The sequence below is a fragment of the Schistocerca cancellata genome, chromosome 3, assembly GCF_023864275.1.
Source record: "Schistocerca cancellata isolate TAMUIC-IGC-003103 chromosome 3, iqSchCanc2.1, whole genome shotgun sequence".
NCBI lineage: Eukaryota > Metazoa > Arthropoda > Insecta > Orthoptera > Acrididae > Schistocerca > Schistocerca cancellata.
This window is the reverse complement of record NC_064628.1, coordinates 956,644,782-956,672,705: the sequence shown is the minus strand read 5'-3', so window position 1 is coordinate 956,672,705 and position 27,924 is coordinate 956,644,782. Positions and strand designations below refer to the sequence as shown.

The 27,924-nt window shown below is 42.2% G+C and overlaps 1 protein-coding gene across 3 annotated transcripts in view; it reads right to left on the bottom strand.

Annotated features, from left to right (window-relative positions):
- LOC126176021 (activated Cdc42 kinase Ack) overlaps window positions 1-27,924 on the bottom strand; it is a 497,712-nt gene that overhangs the window by 358,993 nt on the left and 110,795 nt on the right. For all 3 annotated transcript variants that reach the window (XM_049923148.1, XM_049923146.1, XM_049923147.1), the window contains exons 4-5: window positions 24,281-24,472; window positions 22,851-22,960 (exon numbers count right to left, since the gene is read on the bottom strand). In XM_049923148.1, the coding sequence (XP_049779105.1) occupies window positions 22,851-22,960; window positions 24,281-24,472 (302 nt within the window). The remainder of the gene's footprint in view (window positions 1-22,850; window positions 22,961-24,280; window positions 24,473-27,924) is intronic.

Here is a 27,924-nt window from a genome sequence, read left to right as displayed (position 1 = left end):
TCTAAGACCTTTCTATAGACACTCCTGCAGTTTACTATTGTTGTTGTTGTGGTGGTGTTGTTGTTGTTGTTGTTGTTGTTGTTGTGGTCTTCAGTCCTGAGACTGGTTTGATGCAGCTCTCCATGCTACTCTATCCTGTGCAAGCTTCTTCATCTCCCAGTACCTACTGCAACCTACATCCTTATGAATCTGTTTAGTGTATTCATCTCTTGGTCTCCCTCTACAATTTTTACCCTCCATGCTGCCCTCCAATACTAAATTGGTGATCCCTTGATGCCTCACAACATGTCCTACCAACCGATCCCTTGGTCTGGTCAAGTTGTGCCACAAACTTCTCTTCTCCCCAATCCTATTCAATACCTCCTCATTAGTTATGTGATCTACTCATCTAATCTTCAACATTCTTCTGTAGCACCACATTTCGAAAGCTTCTATTCTCTTCTTGTCCAAACTAGTTATCGTCCATGTTTCACTTCCATACATGGCTACACTCCACACAAATACTTTCAGAAACTACTTCCTGACACTTAAATCTACACTCGATGTTAACAAATTTCTCTTCTTCAGAAAAGCTTTCCTTGCCATTGCAAGTCTACATTTTATATCCTCTCTACTTCGACCATCATCAGTTATTTTGCTCCCCAAACAGCAAAACTTCTTTACTACTTTAAGCATCTCATTTCCTAATCTAATTCCCTCAGCATCACCCAAATTAATTCGACTACATTCCATTTTCCTTGTTTTGCTTTTGTTGATGTTCATCTTATATGCTCCTTTCAAGACACTATCCATCCCGTTCAACTGCTCTTCTAAGTCCTTTGCTGTCTCTGACAGAATTACAATGTCATTGGCGAACCTCAAAGTTTTTATTTCTTCCCCATGGATTTTAATACCTAATCCGAATTTTTCTTTTGTTTCCTTCACTGCTTACTCAATATACAGATTGAATAACATCGGGGAGACTCTACAAACCTGTCTCACTCCCTTCCCAACCACTGCTTCCCTTTCATGTCCCTCGACTCTTATAACTGCCATCTGGTTTCTGTACAAACTGTAAATAGCCTTTTGCTCCCTGTATTTTACCCTTGCCACCTTCAGAATTTGAAACAGAGTATTCCAGTCAACATTGTCAAAAGCTTTCTCTAAGTCTACAAATGCTAGAAACGTAGGTTTGCCTTTCCTTAATCTTTCTTCTAAGATACGTCGTAGTGTCAGTATTGCGTCCCGTGTTCCCATATTTCTACGGAATCCAAACTGATCTTCCCTGAGGTCTTCTTCTACCAGTTTTTCCATTCATCTGTAAAGAATTCACGTTAGTATTCTGCAGTTGTGACCAGCTGTGTCAGCAGCTGGTTCTGCAGAGTCAATGAGGTAGTAGTGGGCATACAATATGCTTGGATACAAGAAACATTATAATGTTGTCACTTCAGTATAGAAGTGAAATCCAATATATATTGGGCAAAAAAGGCTGTGTTCTCAGGTTCCATCATAACCACAACCTCAGATATTTCAATGTATTCTAAACAAATAGCAAAACATTTGTGACAATGAAGACATGAATTTCACAAAAGTGCTATTAGGATAATGGTGATGATTAAAAATACTGATATTATGGATGACAGGCTTAGTAAGCAAAGGAGGTAACGAAGATCAAAGTTAATTCAAACAACTACTTTTTGTTTATGTTCGTTCTTCTTTTATCATCAAAATGTAGACAGTCAATAAATGGCCCAAGTTTTAAATAGGTATAACACAAACGTTTTAGACAGATACTTAATGTCAATAAAACAGTTTGTAATTCTGATTAGTGAGAACATGTAAAAAAAGGAGAATCTATAACACCAAGATTGATTATAAATAATTTATACTGTGTAATTTTATGTATGCAACTATGAATTGTTTGCTCTTTACTGATTAATGTCTTTGAATTGCCAGAGGGAAGTGGAAGTTTGTGATGGATATTTTGAAAATATTTAACAGTGTGTAAAAATAATGAAAATTTATACGATATGTATGCTCGCAATAGAGAAACTGGTTCACACTTAGGGAAATTGTATGATGTAATTTAAAACACGTCGGGAACCCCCTCCACTACGGAAGGAGCTAGGCACGCAGGGAAAGGTGGAATTGGTGGTCAATCTGGGTGGCAAGAGAGAGAGCCCATTAGCAGTCAGTGGCTAGACATTGTACTGTTAGCTAGACATTGTACCTTTAACAACACGGGTGCCAAGTAAGGCATTTGGAAGCCAATTTATGTTGAAATTGCCTCAGATGTGGTTCTGGCTGTTGTATGGTGCCCTTGTTATCATGGAATGGCTCTGAAAAGAAGGAAATACATCGCCAAGGAGAATTTATAAACAGCATTCAACTTCAAGAGCATGGATCCACTTTGCCACCACCTGCTTGCTACCACTATTGCGACACTGCTCCACCAACTGCAGGAGTTCAGGTATGTATCACAGTGTGGATCAGTATATTGATGTGAGTGTTTTTCAATAATAATTTCAATGATAAAAAATTCGTGTTTGAACTTTGAAACTGTTCTGTTTATGAAACCAAGCAGGGTCCTATCCTAAACGTGCTAAAGACCGAGTATCCTTTTTATGAAGAACCACTAACTTGTTTCTATTTGAATGCGCCTAAGTTTCAGTGCTAAAGCATATAAATGTTGCTAGTCAAATTACTTACTTCACAGGTAAAGAGAGAGGCACATGATTTGGAACTTATAAAAAAGTTTATTTTGCTTTGAATTGTTTCTACTTTGAATGTGAAAAAGTTTTAATGCTAAAGGGCATAAATGTTGTTAGTTAAAATCACTTGCTTCACAAGTAATGTAAGAGGCATGCAATCTTGCACCTACTTGAAACTTAACTTTGCCTTGAACTTATTTCTGAAGTTAATTAAGAATATTGTTAGTATAAATTGCTATAAAGCATTGAAAGATAAATAATTTCAAGTGGGGTTGGAAATCGGTATTAATGTGATGCAAACTGTTTGAAATGTGTGCATAGTTTGCATAAAAAGGAAGTGACTGTTTATGGGTCCTGACTATTTTCTTTTCTATTATGAGAAAGTTAAACTAAAGATTGTTTTGCTAAAGAAATCTGAAATATTTCCATAAATAAGAGAGGGTAAAGAAGTGTTTGTACATTGTTATTTATCTGCATTTGTGATGTGTGTGTTAGTTAAACCAGGACTCTTGCCATACTTCATTTAGCCTCGTGAGGTCTTTGATAACCTTTTGGTGATGAATTCGTTAATGGATGAGGTGGTGATTATTATCAATAGGAGTAAAGTGCTAATTATCTTTCCGTGATTGCCAATTTATGCAAATGTTACTGTTTACCACGGGTCAGTTCGTCTGGTATTTGTGTGTGTTCATTGCACCTTACCAAGAGAGAAAGAATGAACCCCTATTTGCAAAATTATATTTAAATTCTTTGAGCTTAATGTTTCAAATTATGATACTGAATTGGGCTGGCGACCATTTGGTATTTCATTTACGTAAATTTTACTACTTTCATTATTTCCTAAGGTAAAGTCTTTCAGCTTTCTATTAATTGTTATAATCATGAAATTCATGTTGAATGCCCTCTGTCCATTAGGTTAATTCACGGTCAAACATTTCGAAATTCCTCCCAGAGGGTTACACTTATTGTATGTTAAGGTCACATTTGGCACAACGTACGTACATAGGTGTTATAAGTCGTCTTATACCGTATTTACTCGAATCTAAGCCGCAATCGAATCTAAGCCACACCTGAAAAATGAGACTCGAAAGTACGGGAAAAAAATTTTCCCGAATCTAAGCCGCACCTGAAATTTGAAACTCGAAATTCAAGGGGGAGAGCAAAGTTTTAGACCGCACCTCCAAATTGAAACAAAGTTGGTCCATTGTAACATGAGACACAATTTAGGTTGAATGGATGAAGATACAGCTACAGTAGTTTGGTTTGAGTCATTAGCTCAACATTTAAGCTTTATCAAGTAGCCATTGGTATGTGTCAGGCGCTCAGTCCATATTTATAAGGGTACCCTTCCTTTTGCAAATGTTTTGTCTGGTTTCAATCGATCGCTTATTTTGCTTTAATCAGATCATCCTTTTGCAAATGTTTTGTCTGGTTTCAATCGATCGCTTATTTTGCGTTAATCAGATCAGTGCTGTTCTCTTTGTTATAGGTGTTTACGTCACTCTAAGCTGAAAATGCATTATTGTACTGTGTCATGCATTGTTTGTCGCATTCTGATAATGAGTGATTACGACCTGTTGCCGCTCGAGGCATGGCTTGCTTTTGTGCGCGCTACCGCCACTTACAATAAAAAGAAGAGAGGAATTGTCACATAAGCGAAAGAATGACAAGAGACTGTTATTTGTTATTACTTACACTGCTGCTTTCTTTAATAATGATCAACAAGAACCAAATAATAGACTGCATATGATAGATGTTCTGAACGAGAGTTTAGCGAAAATTTTTCTCCGTTTGAAAATCCTTGCAGACGTCTGTTTAGTACATAACATTCTGCACAGAAATTACAGTCATCTTAGATTTAAAAATCTAGTCAGTTGCCGTGCTTCATTTCTGACTGTATCACTATCCAGCATAAGAATAATACGAATATAATAATGACATGATACGTATATTCTTCCACGTTTGCTGGTGTCTCACTCTAGTTTCCTAGTTTATTAAGCAGACAGGATTTAAATGAGATAGTAGCAAATACGAAAGAATACATGGCATAATGTTTACATTCTTCTACCTTTTCTTTTAATTTATTTATTGGCGCAGAGGTTTTGGCACCAGTATTTATCTTTGAGTCTGCACAAGCATGCCTGTGTAGCGCTACATATATTCGACGGCAGAAGTTAGTTGTGGCGGCACCTACCAACATTTTTCAGAACTTCCGCTTACTCTACACTCGATTCTAAGCCGCAGGCGGCTTTTTGGAGTACAAAAAGCGGATAAAAAAGTGCGGCTTAGATTCGAGTAAATATGGTATTCAGAGTTGGTTCAGAGTCGCACACCAAAAGCTTTTATCTTCTTCTTGTCTAAACTGCTTATCATACACAGTTCACTTCCACACAAGGCTACACACTAGACATATTCCTTCAAAAATACTCCCCAACATTTAAATTTATATTTGATGTTAATGAATTTCTGTTTCAAAGAAATGTGTTTCTTGCTGCTGACAGACATGACTTTATATCCTCTTCATTTCTACTGCAGTTATTTTACTGCCCAAACAGCAAAGCCCATCCACTCCATTATCCTTGTTTTGCATCAGTTAGTAGGCTTCTTAATCTAGAAACCGCATTTCCATACAACACAAATTTCATTTCACTGATCTCCCAAGCCCTTGCCATCCCTGGCACAATTACACTATTAGCACCACAGCTCCAATTCTTTGTTTATTCTCCCTGAGCTTTAATTTCCTTTCCAAATTTCTCCTATATTTCCTCCCTTACTGCTTTCTCACTGTACAAATGGAACAACACAGGGGGTATGCTACCAACCCTGTCTCATTCCCTTCTTCATCACTGCTTCCCTTTGATATCCTTCAAATGTTGTACCTGTGGTCTTGTTTCTGTATAAGTTGTAGATGAACTTTCACTTCATGTGTTTTATCCCTACTACCCTCAGAATTTCAAAAAAAGTATTCTAATCATCATTGTCAAAAGCTTTCACTATGTCCACAAATCCTAATACGTTTGCCTTTCTTTAGCCTGTAAGTTGTAATATAGGTATAGCCTATATTTCTCTCACATCCAGAACTATCTTCCCCAGGGTTACTTTCTTCCAGTTTTTTCCCCATTCCTCTGTAAATAATTTACACCAATATTTTGTAACCATAAATTATTAAATAGATGGTACTTAAATATTCACATCTGCAGCACCTGCTGTTCCGACAACAAGAATACAGAGGTAATAACAAACACAACACTTTATTACTTCAAGTACTTGATACAGAAAAAAACACTTGTCATGTTGTGACTGTACTTTTACTCCTGATCACATCTGCTGAAGTAAACATCAGAATGCATGCGAGGCTTGCTGGACCCGACAGTACAAGCCGATAGTTGGCCAGTAGAGGCAGTGCGTGCATCTGTGAATGGAAATCTCTCCAGGTGCTGGCACGAGGGTAGTACAATTCCCAGTCGGCAAAGAATTCTTAATACGGATGAAAATGCCCAGTGTGAAGAGCATCACGATACCTCCCGTGGGAGCAGAAGACGACAGGACCAACGATGGACAATTCGAGCTGAAATCCGTTGTGAAGTACGGCAGCAGTGGTGAATGTGGAGACAACTCCACTGCAGGCTGAGGCTGTGCAGGAGACATTGAACCAGTGAGGGATATGTCCGTCAGATGAAAACACTGGAGTAGTTGTCAGAGGCAGCGACATTGAAGGCTCACCAGGAAGCAGAGATGCAGGCAGAAAGTGTGGCAGGAACTCCAGCATATTGAGGCACTGAGAAAAAGGGGCGGTGGACAATCCAGACTCTGAGCTGATTTTGATAGCACCCAACCTCCCAGTATCCCATCTGAAGAGTGTAGATATGGCGACTATTCTGACGCATGACGGTTGCCAGTAAATAGCAGGAGTGCCGACCAAAACCACATGCCCATACTGCCATCCCTGGTGGAAAGCACGGTTTTGTGGAATGTGATGGCAGGTGATAACCCAGATGGAGGAGGAGGAGCAGTGTCTGCCCCTGGAGCCCGTGGAGATGTTCAGCAGTCCTACAGGAACCAGTACGAGTTGTCAGGTAGGCAGTCAGAAAAACCAGTATACTGTCTCCCTAGCGGGAGTCCTGCAGATTTTTTTTAAATCTAGGCGTTAAAAGTGTGAACTGTGTCCTTGGCCTCCCCATTAGATTGAGGGCAAAAAGGAAGGGAGCAAACATGGCTCCACGCAGAAATCACAAAGTGCCTGGGATAGCATCTGAGGTTGGTTGTGAGAAATGAGAATAACTGGGAGACCTTCCACAGAAAAAATTTTTGAAAGTGCCTGAGTAGTAACCTTGGCAGTGGCTAAAGAACACCAGACTATGTATGGCAAATTTGAAAATGTATCAATAACAAGCAGCCAAAATACATCAAGAGACAGGCCTGCAAAACCTACACGGATGTGTTACCAGGGTTGGGTTGCCGGAGGCCATGGGGAAAATGGGAAAACGAAGCCTCAGAAGCCACCCAGTCCTAGTGCACTGAGGACACCCAGTCACCAAATGATCCAGCGCCTGGTTAGTGCCAGGCCAATACACAATACTATGAGCCAAGGCTTCGGTGCAGGAAACGTGACCCTCAAGCACAGCTGTAGAGACCCTCATCACAAACTCCCAGGAACGACCACCCTGGGAGCAGCATCATCTGTGGAGTGGAGAAGGAAGGAGGAGGAGGAGAAGGAGAAGGAGGAAGAGGAGGACTCAGTTCTATGACTGAGAGATGACGGTACAACACAAAATACACTCCTGGAAATTGAAATAAGAACACCGTGAATTCATTGTCCCAGGAAGGGGAAACTTTATTGACACATTCCTGGGGTCAGATACATCACATGATCACACTGACAGAACCACAGGCACATAGACACAGGCAACAGAGCATGCACAATGTCAGCACTAGTACAGTGTATATCCACCTTTCGCAGCAATGCAGGCTGCTATTCTCGCATGGAGACGATCGTAGAGATGCTGGATGTAGTCCTGTGGAACGGCTTGCCATGCCATTTCCACCTGGCGCCTCAGTTGGACCAGCGTTCGTGCTGGACGTGCAGACCGCGTGAGACGACGCTTCAACCAGTCCCAAACATGCTCAATGGGGGACAGATCTGGAGATCTTGCTGGCCAGGGTAGTTGACTTACACCTTCTAGAGCACGTTGGGTGGCACGGGATACATGCGGACGTGTATTGTCCTGTTGGAACAGCAAGTTCCCTTGCCGGTCTAGGAATGGTAGAACGATGGATTCGATGACGGTTTGGATGTACCGCGCACTATTCAGTGTCCCCTCGACGATCACCAGTGGTGTACGGCCAGTGTAGGAGATCGCTCCCCACACCATGATGCCGGGTGTTGGCCCTGTGTGCCTCGGTCGTATGCAGTACTGATTGTGGCGCTCACCTGCACGGCGCCAAACACGCATACGACCATCATTGGCACCAAGGCAGAAGCGACTCTCATCGCTGAAGATGACACGTCTCCATTCGTCCCTCCATTCACACCTGTCGCGACACCACTGGAGGCGGGCTGCACGATGTTGGGGCGTGAGCGGAAGACGGCCTAACGGTGTGCGGGACCGTAGCCCAGCTTCATGGAGACGGTTGCGAATGGTCCTTGCCGATACCCCAGGAGCAACAGTGTCCCTAATTTGCTGGGAAGTGGCGGTGCGGTCCCCTACGGCACTGCGTAGGATCCTACGGTCTTGGCGTGCATCCGTGCGTTGCTGCGGTCCGGTCCCAGGTCGACGGGCACGTGCTCCTTCCGCCGACCACTGGCGACAACATAGATGTACTGTGGAGACCTCATGCCCCACATGTTGAGCAATTCGGCGGTACGTCCACCCGGCCTCCCGCATGCCCACTATATGCCCTCGCTCAAAGTCCGTCAACTGCACATACGGTTCACGTCCATGCTGTCGCGGCATGCTACCAGTGTTAAAGACTGCGATGGAGCTCCGTATGCCACGGCAAACTGGCTGACACTGACGGCGGCGGTGCACAAATGCTGCGCAGCTAGCGCCATTCGACGGCCAACACCGCGGTTCCTGGTGTGTCCGCTGTGCCGTGCGTGTGATCATTGCTTGTACAGCCCTCTCGCAGTGTCCGGAGCAAGTATGGTGGGTCTGACACACCGGTGTCAATGTGTTCTTTTTTCCATTTCCAGGAGTGTATCATGGGAGAGTCAAAATCTCAGTGAAAAGCTTGTTGGACTGCTGATTGGCAACTGGTCCTGACAATGACACTTTCTGGATATCCATATCTATGTTCTCTGATACTGCATTCTGCGCTGTTACCTGGCAGACTACCACAATGTGAACTTTTTTCTGACAGTTACAACAGATGGCCGGATGCTGGGGACACTTTGATCTATCATGATGGGAGTAACAAGATGCACATGACAACAACAGGAAGCCACGGCTGCAACACTTCTTACATACTGTGTGGAAGCTGCCGAATCAGCCGGCTCGCACTGCTGCTACGTCATCCTTCCCAGAGACAGTGGACACAGCCATGTCACACTGCAGTACCACAGTGTTGCACCGTGCTTCCAGCTGCTGACCAGTGGCATGCAAGACCTCATACAACTGGGCAATGGACAATTTGTTGAAGGAATGGTTACTAATTGGAGGGCTTTTGCTGTGTTTCCCTATGTGGGCAGAACAGATTATAACATCACAAACCACATTGTGCACAAAAGACTCCTTTCACTTTGACATGACAAAGTGGCATTTTTTACTAAGGCCATGGAGAGTCATGGCCTAAGCACAAGACTAATGGAGCAGTTTCTTGCACTGGTAGAGTTCAACCCATTTACCTACTATTTTATTTCTTTCACTTATTTCTGTCAGACATTTGCTAATGCTCACTGCGAAACTCTCAACAAACAAGTTGTTTCAACTTATGCATGTTCCAGCTAGTTTATTTCTTACCTTTCCACAATTCGAGTTTTAATTTGCAAGTCACTTTATTTAAGTCAAAATCTCCATCTGGCCTTTGAATTTTTTTTTTTTTTTTTTTTTTTTTTTTTTTCCAGTACAAAATCAGATTTTGGAGTCTCCATCTATCCATTATAAAAGTATTGTTCAATAAATAAAGCTCCATTTTTTGCAGCCATTATATTTAGGAAGAAGTCTTTTTAGGTGCTTCAAATTTGGTGTTTCTCCTGCACATGCGTAAAGTCATTCCAACATAGCTGTAGTGATCCACGAAAATGGTGTCTATGCATGACACTCGTTACACGCAATGTGCTGTAACAGAATTCTTGGTTGTGCAAAAAGAAACTGTAGTGAACATCCATAACCAGTTACATGCAGTAGATGGTAATGATGCAGTTGATAAGAGTACTGCTGGGCAATGGTTAAGAAGATTCCAGTTGTCTGCGTCTGCAGCCTGAGCTGCACAATAAGTCACGTTTAGGATGTCCAGTCACAGCCACTGCTCATGACATGACATCGCACGTTGCCATTATTTATGCAGACTGGCACAGCATCACAACTCAACAATTGGCTCTTATGCAATCAGTGAGCATTGGAAGAGTGTGAGTGTGAGTGTGTGTGTGTGTGTGTGTGTGTGTGTGAAACCTGGGTTTTTCTGTCAGCAACAAAAAGCAGTCACTGGAATGGCACCACTTGCAACACAAAAAGAAGTTTGAGGCAGCCAAGTCATGATGATAGTCTTTTGGGATAGTGATGATGTCACTCTCGTGGATGTGTTGCTAAAGGTGTTACCCTTTTATTCAGAGTCATGAATGAAGACTGAACAAACACAAGAACCATTTCCCACATGTTCAGTCTGACAAGAATCCAACATGACAACACACACACACACACACACACACACACACACACACACACACACAACACGCCTCACAACCAGGGACACCATAAAACAGTGCTGGATGTCATTCTTGACTCCACCTTACAAACCAGAGCTGGCACCCATGGACTTCCATCTGTTTGGGTTACTTACAGATTTTCTATGTAGGGACACACTTTGAAAATTATGAGAGCATAATGAATGCAGGGAAAGTATGGCTACAATCTCAGGACAATTTTATCAATATCAAATATGTATTAACACCAATTTAAGGCCATAGAACATGATGGAGACTGTATAAAAAAATGTTATATGTAAAAGAAATGTTGAATGATATTGTCACCAAATTATAGGTTTAACCCAAGTATGTTCTGAGAAAACACTGTGCAGCACTGATTGTTGAATGGTAGAAAATAATCACTTATTTACAAACAAAACCAGAAGTGAACTGTTTCATAATCTACAAATAACATATCAAACAAAAGTGTATTGTAACTGTATCATTATAGATTATACTGACAATGCCTTAAAGTGAAAAAAGGCAAAACGCATCTGGTAGAATAAAATACAGTGCAGCAAGAGAAGATGTTTTTTATTTACAAAACAAATATTTCTGTTCTTGCTGCCACACGAATGAACTTCTTAAAGGTAGTCAAAATTAGCCTAATTAAAGCAGGAACCTAGACAAGGGGATGTGATACTAAAAGTAGTAAGTGAGATTTCCTTTTTGCTTTTCAGGCACAAAGTAAATTACGTTGGCCAAAGTAGGGATGATATAAAATGCAGGCTGGCAACAGCAAGAAAGAATTTCTGAAAAAGCAAAAATCTGTTAGTATCAAATATAAATATTAATGTTTGGAAGGCTTTTCTGAAAGTACTTGTCTGAAATGAAGTGTTGCATAGCAGTGAAACATGGACAATAAACAGTTCAGACAAGGAGAATAGAAGCTTTAGAAATATGGAACTTCAGCAGAATGCTAGATATTAAACACGTAAATCGAGGCACTGAAAAACCAAATTCAGTAAAAAATATCTGTATGGCACAACTTGATTAACAATGACTCAGTTAATAGGACATATTGTGAGGCATCAAAGACTCATGAATTTGGTAACAGAGGAGTTGTGGAGGTTAAAATTTTAGATTGAGATCGAGGTTCAAATGAATGTAAGTTGCAGCAGTTATGCAGAGAGGAAGACTTGTACAGGTTAGGCTAGTGTGGAGAGCTGCATTGAACCCATCTTCACATTGAAAACAACAACAGCAGCAGCAAATATCTTAGACCACTGCACTCTTCCACTTGTCATTCTTTTTCAGCTAGCCCTCCCCACACATGTCTCTTACATAAAATCAGACTGAATTTGAAACTTGAAGCTCCTGTGTAAGCTGCCTCAACAGAGAATGCACCTGGTGTATTCACGCTAAATGAGGGCACAGCAACTTGTGATATGTACAAGAAAAATATCTGAGTTCCACATCTTAATACAGACACGGCGATACTTCAACTACACTATTGCAGATGCTTCTTACTGTAAAGACTTCTTACCCCCTTGTGTTTTCAAAGCAGGAAAGCAGGAATGGGGTGGGGCAAGTCAGGCACAGGTTACGGGTGGCTGGGGTCTTTGCGTGGATAATGTATGAGAGTCGACCGGTGCATTTGTTCTGGCACAAATACCTTAGAATTTGAAATAAGCCGAGAATTTGCACATTAATCCTAACTTAGCAAATCAAATAATTGCAGCAATATATCAAGTTGTACTTCTAAGAAGGGCAGAATGTATGAGATTTGGGACACATCTGCTCAGATGCAAAAAGCAACAAAAAACAAAGAGACACCACTGGCACGTCATGTGGAACACCTTCCTGCTTCATACGAACAAGTTCTGCACAAAATCTGTAATGTTATTGGGCTGCCAGTCTTTCGTTGCTAGTACAGTGGAACTTTGATTTTACATTCTCGATTTTACACTTTTCGCAATTCTACACCGTAAATTTGTAGCCACTGTGAAAAACCATACAATCAGTGTTAAAAATTCCCCCATTCACATTTTTTCCTAGTAAGGTTGACCTCGACTATGTTCTTACTTGACATTTTGCTCAGCTTCCTCCCATTTTCTTCTTATTGACATTTAATGTGACTGACCGAGTTATGAGTGACAGAAAAGAGAGGTGGTTCACACCACAGGTTTTGCTTTTGATTTGCTTTAGGGTGGAAAAACAACTAGAGTCATATGCGTGCAAGTCAAACTATAGAACATGAAAGACACAGAGGAGTTAAAAAAGGCTATACATCAGTCCCAATTGACATAACAGAAGACAAATAAAAACAGGGACACGGAGAAAGGGCCATAAAGAAATGGAGGTCCAGAACTAAAAATTAAATTGTCTTCACATTATTGCTTTGGCAGATAAAATGAAAATGAGGTTGACAGCCCACATGTCATTTACTAAAACAGCCAATACCTCAGACGACAAACCCAAGTGGGAACGTAAATGGTTAAAATATGGGCAGTTAAAACTTGGGCGCAAAGTGTACACAGTGGTGGGGTAGTGCCACACATCAAATGACAATGACTAAAAAGGCAGATATGCAGCCTAGTTAAAATTTCCTTGTCCTGGCAGCAGGGCCGAGAGGAGGTCGAACGAGCCACTGGGAGAGGCTTAATAAGTTGGAGCTTATTCCCGTGAAGGGAGGACAGTTGGCGATGCCAAAAGGGACGCCATCTCCTGACAGATGCAACACAGAGATCATCCAAGGGAATATAGGAAGTAGCGCGCTGAGGTACGAGGACTGCCGCCTGGGCAGCTGCATCAGCAGCCTCGTTTCCTAGCAGACTGACATGACCAGGAACCCACAAACATCACAGTGGCTCCACCAAGAGTAAGCAAGTTTTCTTAGACCCATTGCACTGAGGGATTGGCGGTGTACAGTGCACATAGACTCTGAAGGGTGCTGAGTGAGTATGAGCAGAGGACACAATTGAAAAGTCTGTGTTGCCGGATGTACTCAGTGACCTGATACAGGGCGAAGACTTCGGCTGTAAATACTGAGCAGTGTGCCAGAAGCAGATATCGAAAGATGTGGGCACCAATGATGAAGGCACAACCTGACCCCACGGTCAGCCCGAAAGCCATCAGTGTATACAAACGTACTGTTGCGAAGTTCCATGCAAAGGTCGTGAAACTGAAGGCGATAGGGTGAGGCTGGAGTAGTATCCTCAGGAAGCAAATGAAGGCCAAGGTTAAGATGGGCCGCTTCATCAAGCCAAGGTGGTGAAAAGTTCACACCCACCAGGAAAGCTGCAGGTAGTATGAAGTTATGCCGCCGTAGCAAGTGACGAAAGCGGACTCCAAGAGATAACAGAGAGGAGGGACGTGACCTATACTGGCGATCAAAGGAATCATCGAAGGAGGCGACTTAGGATGGGTGGCCATGCATAGCAAACAAATGGCATGCATACCCGCTGACGAGAAAGTCACGGTGGTAGGACAGTGGTAGTTCAGCAGCTTCAGCATACAGATTTTCAACCAGGCTTGTACAAAAAGTGCCAGTGGCCAAACGATTACCATGATGGTGGATAGTGTTGCAGTGGCATAAGAGGGATGTACGTGCAGACACATATACAAAGTACCCATGGTCGAGTTTCGAACAGACAAGGAACTGGTACAAATGGAGGAATGTGGTTTGATCAGCTCCCCAGGAAATATCATTGAGGACACGTAGGACATTGAGGAACCATGTACAGCGGGCTGCCAGTAAGACACATGGGAGGACCAAGAGAGTTTCCTATCAAGCATGAGCCCCAGGAATATCGTAGTTTCAACAAATGGAATGACAACAGGCCCAAGATGTAAAGATGGTGGAGAAACCATTTGCACTGCCAGAAATTCATACAAACAGTTTTGTCAGTGGAAAAACAGAAGCCATTGTCGATGCTCCAGGAATAAAGATGATCAAGACACCGCTTACTGAGACAGGGCCGGGGTGAACTGCAATAGATGGCAAAATCGTGAACAAAAAGGGATCCAGAGATGCCTGGCAGGAGACAGGCCATTATAGGGTTAATGATGATAACAAAGACGATGATGCTCAGGACGGAACCCTGAGACACACCGTTTTCCTGGATAAAGGTGTCCAACAAGGCAGAACCCACATGCACCTTGAAAACCTGGTCTTTTAAAAATTCCTGAAGAAAACAGGACAGGCAGTCATGGAAGCCCCACGTGTAAAGAGTACAGAGGATACCAGTTCTACAGCAGGTGTCGTAGGCCTTCTCCAAATCAAGAAACACAGCCACAGTCTGGGATTTCTGCAGAAAACGATTCATGACATGGGTGGACAAAATAACAAGATGGTCAACTGCAGAACGCTGCGCTCGAAATCCACACTGTGCATTCGTTAGTAAATTGCGAGACTCGAGCCAGCATACCAGCCAGGCATGAATCATATGTTCCATCACCTCTCAAACACATCTGGTGAGAGTGATGCAGCAGTAGCTAGAAGGAAGGTTTTTGTCCTTACTGGGCTTAGGTATGGGTATGATGGGTGGCTTCATGCCAAAGTCCGGGAAATGTGCCCTTGCCCAGGTGCGGCTGTACATGTTAAGCAGAAAGTGCTTGCCTGCAAGAGAAAGGTGCTGCAACATCTCAATGTGGACAGCGTATGGCCTTGGGCCAGAGGATCAAGATGAACTGAGAGCATGATCTAGCTCCCTCATAGTAAAGGGGGCATTGTAGCACTCCCGATTCTGAGAAAGGAAGGGTATCGCCGGGCTCTGCTCTGCTCATTTCCGATGGAGGAAGGCGGGGTGATAGTGGCAGGACGATAGTGGGAAGAGCTCAAAACTTCCGCAAAATGGTGGCCCAAGGTGCTGGAGATAGCAACAGAATCCATAATAACATCGTCTGCTACTGTCAGGCTGGAAAATGGGTAATGGATCTCGGTCCCAGAGAGCTGTTGGAGGTTGGCCAACACAACAGAGGAAGGTGTGGAACTCCTAAAAGAACTAGTGAATAAAATCCAGCTAGCTTTTTGGTGCTATCCTGAGGAATGCGACGACACATTGCATGCATCTGTTTATAATGAGTGCAGTTTCCCATGGTAGGATGACTTTCAAAAACGAAGAGAGGACATCTCAGGGTGCGAATTGCATCGCGGCACGCCTCAGTCCACAAAGGGACTGGGGTACAGCATGGTAAAGAGGGAGTGCAAGGAATGGAACATTCTGCAGCAGTAAGGAGAACGTTTGTGAGGTATTCCACATGGTCATCACAACTGGGGACATCTTGTTCTTCGAAGGTCACCAGGAAGGAGTAAGCTGCCAGTCGGCCTTAGTAAGTTGCTTTTGGGTGTGCATGCAGGTGGGGTAGGAGTCAGCAAACGGATAGTACATAGAAAATGGTCACTCAAGCAGGCATCAGAAAGAACGGACCACTGAAGATAATGGGCCAGCTGGGCAGTGCAGTACGATAGGTCCAAATGGGAATAGGTGTGCAAGGAGTCGGAAAGGAAAGTTGGTTGTTAAGGCAGAAGAGGTTGAGTTGATTAAGACGATCAGCCAAGAGGGCGCCTCTCTGACAGGTTCTGGGAGAACCCCTAAGGGGATGATGTGCATTCAAGTCACAGAGTAGCAGAAAAGCTGCTACCTTGTTGACGCTGGGTGATTTCACAACCTCAGAGCTGAATTTGAGGTCGCATGTCTGAGTGGCCCTGTCCTTCATGGGGTGAGGGGACAGAACTACACGTGCCAGATGGAAGAACACAGGGTTTAAGACAAGTCTATAACTTGCGAGCGACTGGGTAAGGCACTTTTTCCTTTACCCAGACCTTTTGGACAGACCGCTCATTAAGATACACGGGACAATCCCAACAGCAAACGGCATGTCTGCCATTGCAGGTGATACAGCAGGGAGGAGGAGGCAGACAATTGCCCTTGTGCGCATCCCTACCACAAGTTACACATTTGGGTGGGTGTCGACCAGATGTTCTAGTGTGGTTAAAATGATGACACTGCCAGCAGCGCATCGGATTCGAAATGTACAGCCATACTGTGATGATTTCATAGCCTGCTTTTGTCTTGGACGGAAGCACCACTCTGTCAAAGGTGAGAAAAAGACTGCGGGTGTGCACTAAGGAGGAACCTACCTTTTTCATCACCCAACGGGCAATAATGACACCCTGATCAGAGAGGTAAGAATGGATTTCGGCCTCAGTTAGACCATTGAGCAGCCTAGCATAAATAACCCGCGGGAAGAATTCGAAGTTCTATGGGCCTTGATGCAAACATGGTAGCTGTGAAGAAGGGGGGCAGCAAGCGGTTGTTGTGCTTGAGAATCAGAAGCAGTCTCCAAAAGCAAAGTACCATTATGTAAATGAGAGCAGGATTTCACAGGGCCAGCACTTTCATCAACACCTTTCGTGCATAATAAATGGATTTACCACAGTGAAAGACTGACAGTCTTCAGTGCGTGAGACCATGAGGAACCGAGGTGCAGTGGGAAGGGTCTTTGAATCATTAGCTTCATTACGTTTACGTTATGTAGACATTGACTGTGAAGATGATTGGCTCATTGCAAGAAAATCCCCCACGATTGCCAGCGTCTCCAATGGCGCGCACCTTCCAACTGGGGGCCCCCTTTACAAGAGGGCGCACCAGCCGTAGGTGATTGTTCACACCTCAGGTCACACCTCATGAACACCTCACAGAGGGACCAATCAGCAATTTGGGAAGGTTGCAGCTCAGGCAATTATCCCTCCCTGGGCCTGGGCTGAACCGTGGGATGCAAGCAAGCCCTACCTGTTGACCCAGGGCTGGGAATTATGCATTACCCAGTCACCTGTTATGAGTTAAGACACACGAGCTGGCCTTCAGGAGTGCACAGGGAGGAAGAAGAGATACAGGAACCTCAAACACCGAAGTTGAGGAATGAGAGGAGAAGGAAAACAAAGGAAGGAAAAGGGAGTGAATATTAGGGACGAGACTGTTCTTACATCAGCGACAATGCAGAACATTCCCAATGGCACCCCAGACATGTTCCACAGAGTTAAGGGAAAAAGAATAGCAAGAGGATACACATGCAGCACGGAAGGGGTAAGATACTGCAAAGACTGGGGCCCCATGGTAGCCAAGCACGAATCCTCGAAGACGAGCCCCCGGGGGAGGGGGGAGGGGGGAGAGGGGTGGGGGCAGGGGGTGGGGGCAGGGGGGGTGGGGGACACACCACAGGTGTTGGCAGAGTTAAGAGAATATTTTAAGCCACTGTGGAGAGGGGAGAAGTTAGAGAGGAAATGCTAATGTAATCCACAATCAGTGTTGCCAGTGTTGCCAATACAACTTGCAACATTTAGCTTCACAGCGCAATTATGATATAACAACTGCTATTTGGCACCAGTACTGCAAAAACAAGAAAGTCTGTGCAAACTGTTCTGAACTGAGCCAATATGTGATGAAGGGGACCAGCCAACACCTTTTCTTGTGCCACCTGGTTTCATTTTCTTGAATGTACTTCTGATGTACTGTATTCAGCAACAATATTAATCATTGACCCTTTAATTTCAAACATTTAGGCTCGACAAATATGCTTGGTCATAGTCAAGGAAACATTGCCCATTCCTGGCTAATGAACTTTTATTGGCCGGTGACTTGTTAAGTCACCCAATAGCCAGCGCAGCCACCACACCATCGTCACACATGTAAACTGAGCTTGCCTACTGGACGTGTGGAAAAGGGGATTAGCCCTTCAGCGACGGGAATGCTGGCAGGGGTGAAAGCATTTTGTGAAGTGCTGCAAATATACTTTTCTGCAGGTGGTGAGCTATGACAGAGTTTTCACCCAGAAATAGAACAAGGGTTTTGCGATACACACCACACAATGTAGATCGTATAGATTGACAACAGTGATAGAGGGCATGATGCGAAATTTTAGCACCTGAGCTTGCTTTCAAATTTAAGTTTTACATAACGTACAGAAATACACTGAGCTGACTTCTAATAAGTTTGTAACGTCAACTGGGTAAGTAAACTCATTTTGTCACGTCTGTTTCTCTCATCAAGCCTAAGATAACACTATAACAGTGGTGAGCATATGAAGTGCAGCTCATAAGAAAAGCATTAAAAAACAATAACAATGGTGACAAAGTATGTCATGAAGCAGATGTCTGCATTAATGCATGGTTTAACCACTTAGATGCTGTTATGTTTTTGGTTTAATTCAAGATGTTCATCAATTTTTTTTTTTTTTTTCTGGAAAAGCACAAAGTACGATCCCTGAAAAACATATGCTTTGAACGTATAATTGGCAATCGTAGCACATCAGGAGATAGCTCAACCATCTAGTACCCAGATCCAAAATTTCAAATTTTGTACGAGTTTTTACTTGCGGTTACATATCTGCAATTTTTTAAGAACTATTGAAATTAATACCACAAATTATTGTATGAACTCCTTGTATTGTACATTTAATTTCCTACACTTGGACACATTTTATACAATGTATTGGAGGGGGTTGCATTTTTTAATTATATATGCAAATTACATGTGTTTTTGCTCATATTTTGGGGTGGGGGTTTTAACATTTTCCTCAATTCTGCATTTTCCTCAGTGACTCAGCATCTCAGCTACATGGTGAGCAGCAACTTTCCTTTTCATAATATTGTTACATTCCAGCCTGTATTTTCCATTGTTTGATTTTCCTCAATTTCGTGTTTTTTAAGTCTGGACCGCATGACAACATAAAATAGGGATTTCACTGTATTATTATGTTGATGTTTGGAATGTTAGACCCATGTATAACTAGATAAGTGCAATTCTCATAGAAGACAATTTGTATAGAGACTGACTAGTCATTTCAAAATACTTTTCAAATGTTTATACACTTAATCAGCTTTCGAATTACTGCAGGTTCATCAACAGAAAATGAATAATTACACGCACTTCGTATATCTGGTAACAAGTTAAGCTAATTGGAGGACTGTGGTGGTGTGAAGTAAATGTAAATGTCGTGTGACTACGGGCTCCCATCTGGTAGACCATTCACCAGGTGAAAGTCTTTCAATTTGACGCCACTTTGGCGACTTGCGTTTCGATGGGGATGAAATGATGATTAGGACAACACAACACCCAGCCCCTGAGCAGAGAAGATCTCTGACCCAACCGGGAATCGTACCCGGGCCCTTAGGATTGACATTCTGTCGCACTGACCAGTCAGCTACTGGTGGCGGACGTGGTGTCAAGTAATCCCAGAATATTGCTGCTATCGCAATGAGTAGCTGCACTTTGTACAATATACCGTATTTACTCGAATCCAAGCCGCACTTTTTTTCCTGTTTTTGTAATCCAAAAAACCGCCTGCGGCTTAGAATCGAGTGCAAAGCAAGCGGAAGTTCTGAAAAATGTTAGTAGGTGCCGCCACAACTAACTTCTGCCGTCGAATATATGTAGCATGCTTTGGAGACACAAAGATAAATACTGGCGCCAAAACCTCTGCGTCAATAAATAAATTTTAAAAAAAGGTGGAAGACGAGCCTTTTTTCTCCGTCCCGAGTTTCGGCCATTTTCATACATTATCCAACGAAGTAAATACAAATTCTGTATTGTTCATCTTCGAATGTAGCAGAATTTCAATGTACTATGAAAATACGACTGGAAATGCTGGGATGTTTGTCAATATGGCCAACTCTACGTTCTGCATTTTTTCCTACCTGTGAGAAGAGATGGTTGCTAATAGGAACCTGATGAAATGTGAATCACGTGCTCTATTCTCTTCACCATAAGAATAATACGAATATAAACATTTTGCCATGTATTCTTTCGTGTTTGCTGCTATCTCATTTAAATCCTGTCTGCCTAATAAACTACGAAACTAGAGCGAGACAACAGCAAACGCGGAAGAATGTACGTATCGTGTCATGTTTATATTCGTATTATTTTTATGCCTAATAGTGATACAGTCAGAAATGAAGCACGGCTACTGACTAGATTTTTAAATCTAAGATGACTAATTTCTGTGCAGAATTTGATGTACTAAAGAAGCGGCCGCAAAGATTTTCAAACGGAGAAAAATTTTCGCCTAACTCTTGTTCAGAACATGTTCTATCATACGCAGTATATTATTTGGTTCTTGTTGATCATTATCAAAGAAAGCGAGAGTGTAAGTAACAACAAATAGCAGTCTCTTGCCATTGTTTCGCCAATGAGACAATTCCTCTCTTTTTTTTTTTTTTTTTAATTGTAAGCGGCGGTAGCGCGCACAAAAGCAAGCCACGCCGCGAGCGGCGACAGGCCGTAAACACGCACTACCAAAATGCGACAAACAGTGCATGACACAGTACAGTAATGCATTTTCAGCTTACAGTGGCGTAAACACCTATAACAAAGAAAACGGCACTTATCAGATCAAAGCAAAATAAGCAATCAATTCAAACCAGACGAAGCACGTGAAAAAGGAAGGGTACCCGGATAAATACTGACGGAGCGCCTGACGCATAGCAATGGCTACCTGGTAAAGCTTACGACTCGAACCAAACTACTGTAGCTGTATCATCATTCATTCGACCTAAATTGTGTCTCATATTACAATGGACCAACTTTGTTTCGATTTGGATGTGCGGCCTAAAACTTTTCTCTCCCCTTGAATTTCGAGTCTCAAATTTCAGGTGCCGCTTAGATTCGGGAAATTTTTTTTTCCTTTATTTCGAGTCTCATTTTTGAGGTGCGTCTTAGATTCGAGTGCGGCTTAGATTCAAGTAAATACGGTATACAGGGTTATTACAAATGATTGAAGCGATTTCACAGCTCTAAAATAACTTTATTATTTGAGATATTTTCACAATGCTTTGCACACACATACAAAAACTCAAAAAGTTTTTTTAGGCATTCACAAATGTTCGATATGTGCCCCTTTAGTGATTCGGCAGACACCAAGCCGATAATCAAGTTCCTCCCACACTCAGCACAGCATGTCCCCATCAATGAGTTCGAAAGCATCGTTGATGCGAGCTCGCAGTTCTGGCAAGTTTCTTGGTAGAGGAGGTTTAAACACTGAATGTTTCACATAATCCCACAGAAAGAAATCGCATGGGGTTCAGTCGGGAGAGCATGGAGGCCATGACATGAATTGCTGATCATGATCTCCACCACGACCGATCCATCGGTTTTCCAATCTCCTGTTTAAGAAATGCCGAACATCATGATGGAAGTGTGGTGGAGCACCATCCTGTTGAAAGATGAAGTCGGCGCTGTCGGTCTCCAGTTGTGGCATGAGCCAATTTTCCAGCATGTCCAGATACACGTGTCCTGTAACGTTTTTTTCACAGAAGAAAAAGGGGCTGTAAACTTTAAACCGTGAGATTGCACAAAACACGTTAACTTTTGGTGAATTGCAAATTTGCTGCACGAATGCGTGAGGATTCCCTACCGCCCAGATGTTCACTTCACCATTAAGAAAAAATGTTGCTTCATCACTGAAAACAAGATTCGCACTGAACGCATCCTCTTCCATGAGCTGTTGCAACCGCGCCAAAAATTCAAAGCGTTTGACTTTGTCATCGGGTGTCAGGGCTTGTAGCAATTGTAAACGGTAAGGCTTCTGCTTTAGCCTTTTCCGTAAGATTTTCCAAACTGTCGGCTGTGGTACGTTTAGCTCCCTGCTTGCTGACCCATTGATTTCCCCTTACAGAGGCATCCAGAAGCTTTAAACTGCGCATACCATCGCCGAATGGAGTTAGCAGTTGGTGGATCTTTGTTGAACTTCGTCCTGAAGTGTCGTTGCACTGTTATGACTGACTGATGTGAGTGCATTTCAAGCACGACACACGCTTTCTCAGCTCCTGTCGCCATTTTGTCTCAATGCGCTCTCGCGGCAGAAACCTGAAGTGCGGCTTCAGCCGAACAAAACTTTATGAGTTTTTCTACATATCTGTAGTGTGTTGTGACCATATGTCAATGAATGGAGCTACAGTGAATTTATGAAATCGCTTCAATCATTTGTAATAGCCCTGTATGAAGTGCTTGTAAGTATTCACAATCTGAACAGTAGCTTGAAACTTGAATGTATAGGTAGCTTCATGTGGTAAAGTGACAATGGAAAATCCTATGTGGAATATGACTATCGGTACAAAGGAAGGCCAATTCTTGTCATCACTGAGTAACATATAGGCACCCTAAAAAGGAGTTGCTAACTACAGTTTAGTCATTGAAGTTTTGTTACTTAGTAGCCTACACACAGACAATGTTCTACTTATAAAATTTTTCCTTGCATGAAAAAATATTTCTCTTTAAAAAATAAAAAAGGAGGGCAAAAACTAAGATAAAACTTACTAGTGATTGACATGTGCTGGCACTGTTTGCGTAGGTAATCTAGAAGGCTTCCCAGTGGTGCCAGCTCCGTCACCATCATCATGGGCTGAGACAGAACGACACCAAACAGTCTGCAAGAGCAACGGCAAGAACACCAATGCAAACAATATTGTGTCAACACAAGACTACAATGACAATTACTCACCTACCAAACGGCAACAACCACTATGTAACAACAACTACCACCTAGCATAACTCTGATCAGTTACTTTGCATACTGATTGTACCTCTTGTTTTTTGTACATGTCACAGAAGTGAGCGCGTCAGGGAATTGAGGAAGTCTTTAGATACAGACCACTGGCTCTGATATGAACAGAATGCAGGAATCACACTGTATTCAGCAATACAATCAAGGGACTCTGACAAGACTTTCTTCATAATAATCTGAACAGGATTTGAACTATCTTCCTCACTGACAACAGGACAAATAAATAACTTCCCAACCACATCAGTAAATACAAGAACTCTTACTCCCAGACACAGCACAGCTTCTAAGTTACCAGAAGCTCACCCTAGTCCATGTAACTTTGGTACCTGGTAGCTCACATTTTCCATACGTAAGAATTCGAGTACTGAAAAGCACTGCTATCCAGTATCGACAGTCTGTTTAAAATTACTTCAGGACTAACACAGGAGGTGCAAAACAGAGTTTCCGAGACTGGCACAAAGCACAAGTGTAGTCTTACATTTCATTTGACTTGCTCAAAACTATTGGTTATTAAATGTACAAAGTTGTAACTGGTATTAATGTGCTATGGAAAAGCTACACTATGTTTTCATTTCCATTTATTTACAGTAACAAATTTTTAAGACAAAGTATAGGACATTTATGAAAACACATTTCCTGATGACATTGCCAATTTTGAGACATGCAGGAAACGTTTTTGTTATCAAGTTTACATGAACACATTATGAAAACAAAATCTTAATAAAACTACATACTTTCATTTCCTCCAAACTGGAACTCAACGACAATCTAATGACAGACAATTCGAGTAAAATGTCATGCACAATGCCAGGCTCAGGTGTGAAAAACTCAGCAGTCGCCCATTACATTTCATTGTGAGAAACAGATTGTTAGATTTATATTTAACCCCTTATTATATTTTCTGATCAAATTTTCTTCTAATTGTAACAAAGCAAAAAAATTATTCCTGTTAACTGATGTGAGGAAACTTATTGACAGGCCTATAAAAGTGACGAGAATAGTGATACAAAATACACTACTCCAGTATTGCAGCAACTGTAACACAAACAGCAAAAGTTATTTCTGCTGTGTGATTATGACTGATCTCCTGAGATGAACTTCATTCATATCTCAGTTGTGTACTTATTAACAGTCAAAACTTTCACATACAATAATAATCTCTAAACAGCATTTGCAGCCTTACCTCACAAGATTCGGATGGTCCAGAGCATGCATTGCTTGCACTTCACGCACGAAATCCTCCAGGATGCCTGGCTGTCCTAGTGCATCACGTTTGAGTATTTTAACTGCAACAGGATGTACATGACCTGACGGTGTCGTCCATTCTCCACGTCGAACTACTCCAAATGAGCCATCGCCGAGCTTTGACATTAGGCTATAAATTGAAAAATATGTTGCATTTGAGCACATAAAAGACATTTCAAACAGAAGGTTGTTATACATGACTGACTAACAAAATGATATTGTAAAAGAGGACAAGTCTGTGACACTTTTAGAACTTTTTGTAACAATTTGTACGAGTATGTACCACACCACGTAGTTTCCACATATATATGGAATTTTTTAACCTTTATCCTTTAATTTTGACAGAAATGAAGTTTTTTATCTGCAATGAGGTATTTAGAATATGGTACATTAATTGTCACAAGGTTATCCCCAGCTCAGGACAACACTGTGACATGAAATCCAAAACAGGGGAAGCAGATGAAGTCATACATCATCACAGCAATGGGCTGACCTTGCATTTCTTTACAACTTTGTTACAAATATGCCACATTTTATGAGTTTTGTTTAATCTATACACAGATAGAAATGTCACAAAGTTTGTCAGTTCGATGTGTCTTACTTTTCTGATGTTCTTAAAATACAAATTATAGGCCTTTATAAGAGGGGAAGAAAGTAGTCTGCATTATGCAATGTAATAAAACATTTATACAATTATTTACACAACTGTTCAGTGAAACCGTGTAAGAAAAAATAGGTCAAACACATCTAACACAAAATCCTCTAATAACATTATTAAGACCAAACTGTTGGACACTTACTTAAGGGTTCAGTTTATGAGAAAAAAAATAAAGTCTTGACACATTCAGTACAATATTCTGAGCAACAGTAGGTTATATTTAAAAACAAAGTTATCATGTGAAATACAACTTTGCCTTTTCTACTAAACCTCACAAATGTCCCCAATTTCATTAACAGAACCTGTTTTCTAAAATTTTAATTGGCACACTTGTTTCTGCAGGTATGTGTATTGTTATAAACTTATCTCTATAATCTAAGGAAGTAACTTCTCTCACTTACCAATAGCTGAAGGAGTTTTTGTAAAATTTCACTTTCTGTAGAATGATCTACACAATTAACTTACTCATGTTAACATACCCTCAGTTATTTAGCTCTTCGACAGTAGCACAAAGCACCCAAGAAATCTATGAACAGGTTTCTCCACCTCACAAAAAAAATTGGCTTTGTTACCAGCTCAGATGTAATACACATACTTGTAGCTTCCATCACTAATAGTAGTATTATGCAGGAATATCCTACCACAGAGCTGTCTACCAAATGTTAACCTGAATTACAGTAGTTAAGAATAAAAAACTGAAGTGCACTGTTGTCACAAAGTTACCCACTTTTATGGCGCTAAGAAAATTATCAAATACAAATATAATGTTGTCAAAAACCAAACTCGTCAGTCATATTTGGCAGAGTGTTACAAAAAGCCCAACCTCTTTGCGTTTACATACGTCTGTGTGGGTGGGAGGGTGGGTGGGTGGGTGGGCGCGCATGCGTGTGGGTGCAAATGTATACCTGTTTTTTTTTTCCCTCTAAGGTAAGTCTTTCCGCTCCCAGGTTTGGAATGACTCCTTACCCTCTCCCTTAAAACCCACATCCTTTCGTCTTTCCCTCTCCTACCCTCTTTCCTGATGAAGCAACCTTGGGTTGCGAAAGCTTGAAATTTGTGTGTGTGTGTGTGTGTGTGTGTGTGTGTGTGTGTGTGTGTGTGTGGTTTTTTATTTTTTCTATCTATCAGCGCTTTCCCGTTTGGTAAGTCACAGAATCTTTGTTTTTTATATATATTTTTCCCATGTGGAATTTTTCCCTCCAAGGAGATTTCAACCAATTTACAGCCCATACCTTGCACAATACTCAGATTTCTTTCATTTCCCAGAAGCTTGGGAAATCAGCTGAAGAATAGACAGGCCTGGCAGTCTTATGGTAAAACATGGGCCCAGAAAACAAAAGATGCAATTAATAAAATATTTCAGGCTATTATGTCATTGTCAGATGGATGTCCCATGAAAACCCAACGTTTTGTCTCCATTTGCAGAGGACATCGGAGCCTCTTTGAATGTTTGGTTCATACCCTGGCTCGCTACTGACTGCAGCAAAACTCCTTTTACCCATGCTCTCACGCAGTGGTGTGGCATCACATGCTCTGAGTAGCCTGGTGCAATTAACTGTTGTCGGTTGCTCTTCTCCACTGTTACTGTCCCCTTGTGGTGGCAGAGTCTTACACATATTCTTCAGCACTGGGATCCAGATGTAATTCAATGCACGAGTCTTCCACCATGAGGTGATAGCAACAGTGGACAATGGCAAGCAACAACAAGCAACTGAGCCCAGGTACACTATGTGATCAAAAGTATCGGGACACCTGGCTGAAAATGACTTACAAGTTTATGGCACCCTCCATTGGTAATGCTGGAATTCAATACGGTGTTGGCCCACCCTTAGCCTTTATGACAGCTTCCACTCTCACAAACATACGTTCAATCAGGTGCTGGAAGGTTTCTTGGGGAATGTCAATCCATTCTTCATGGAGTGCTACACTGAGGAGAGGTATCGATGTTGGTCGGTGAGGCCTGGCACAAATTCAGCATTCTAAAACATCCCAAAGGTGTTCCATAGGCTTCAGGTCAACAATCTATGCAGGCCAGTCCATTACAGGGATGTTTTTGTCGTGTAACCATTCCACCACAGGCCGTGCATTATGCTTGATCATGTTGAAATATGCAATCGCCATCCCCGAATTGCTCTTTAACAGTGGAAATCAAGAAGGTGCTTAAAACATCAGTGTAGGCCCGTGCTGTGATAGTGCCACACACTGTGTACCATGATACGTCACTCACACAACGTTTTTCCACTGTTCAATCATCCAATGTTTACGCTCCTTACACCAAGTGTGGCGTCCTTTGGGATTTACCGGCATGGTGTGGGGCTCATGTGCAACCTCTCAACCATGAAATCCAAGTATTCTCACCTCCCGCCAAACTGTCATAGTACTTGCAATGGATCCTCATACAGTTTTGAATTCCTGTGTGATGGTCTGGATAGATGTCTGCCTATTACACATTATGACTCTCTTCAACTGTCGATGGCCTCCGTCAGTCAACAGACGATGTCGGCCTGTACGCTTCTGTGCTGTACGTGTCTCTTCACGTTTCCACTTCACTGTCACATCGGAAACAGTGGACCTAGGGATGTTTAGGAGTGTGGAAATCTTGTGCACAGACGTATGACACAAGTGACACCCAATCACCTGAGCACGTTCAAAGTCCACAAGTTCGGTGGAGTGCCCCACTCTCCTCTCTCACGATGTGTAATGACTACTGAGGTCACTGATAGGGAGTACTTGGCAGTAGGTGGCAGCACAATACACCTAATATAAAAAACTTATGTTTTCTGGGGGTGTCCAGATACTTTTGATTACATTGTGTATCTGAAGAATGTGATGTCACGCCACTGCGCAAGAGCATATGCCAGCCGAATTTTGCTGCAGTCAGTAGCGAGCCAAAGAGTGAATCAGACACTCAAAGAAGCTATCAC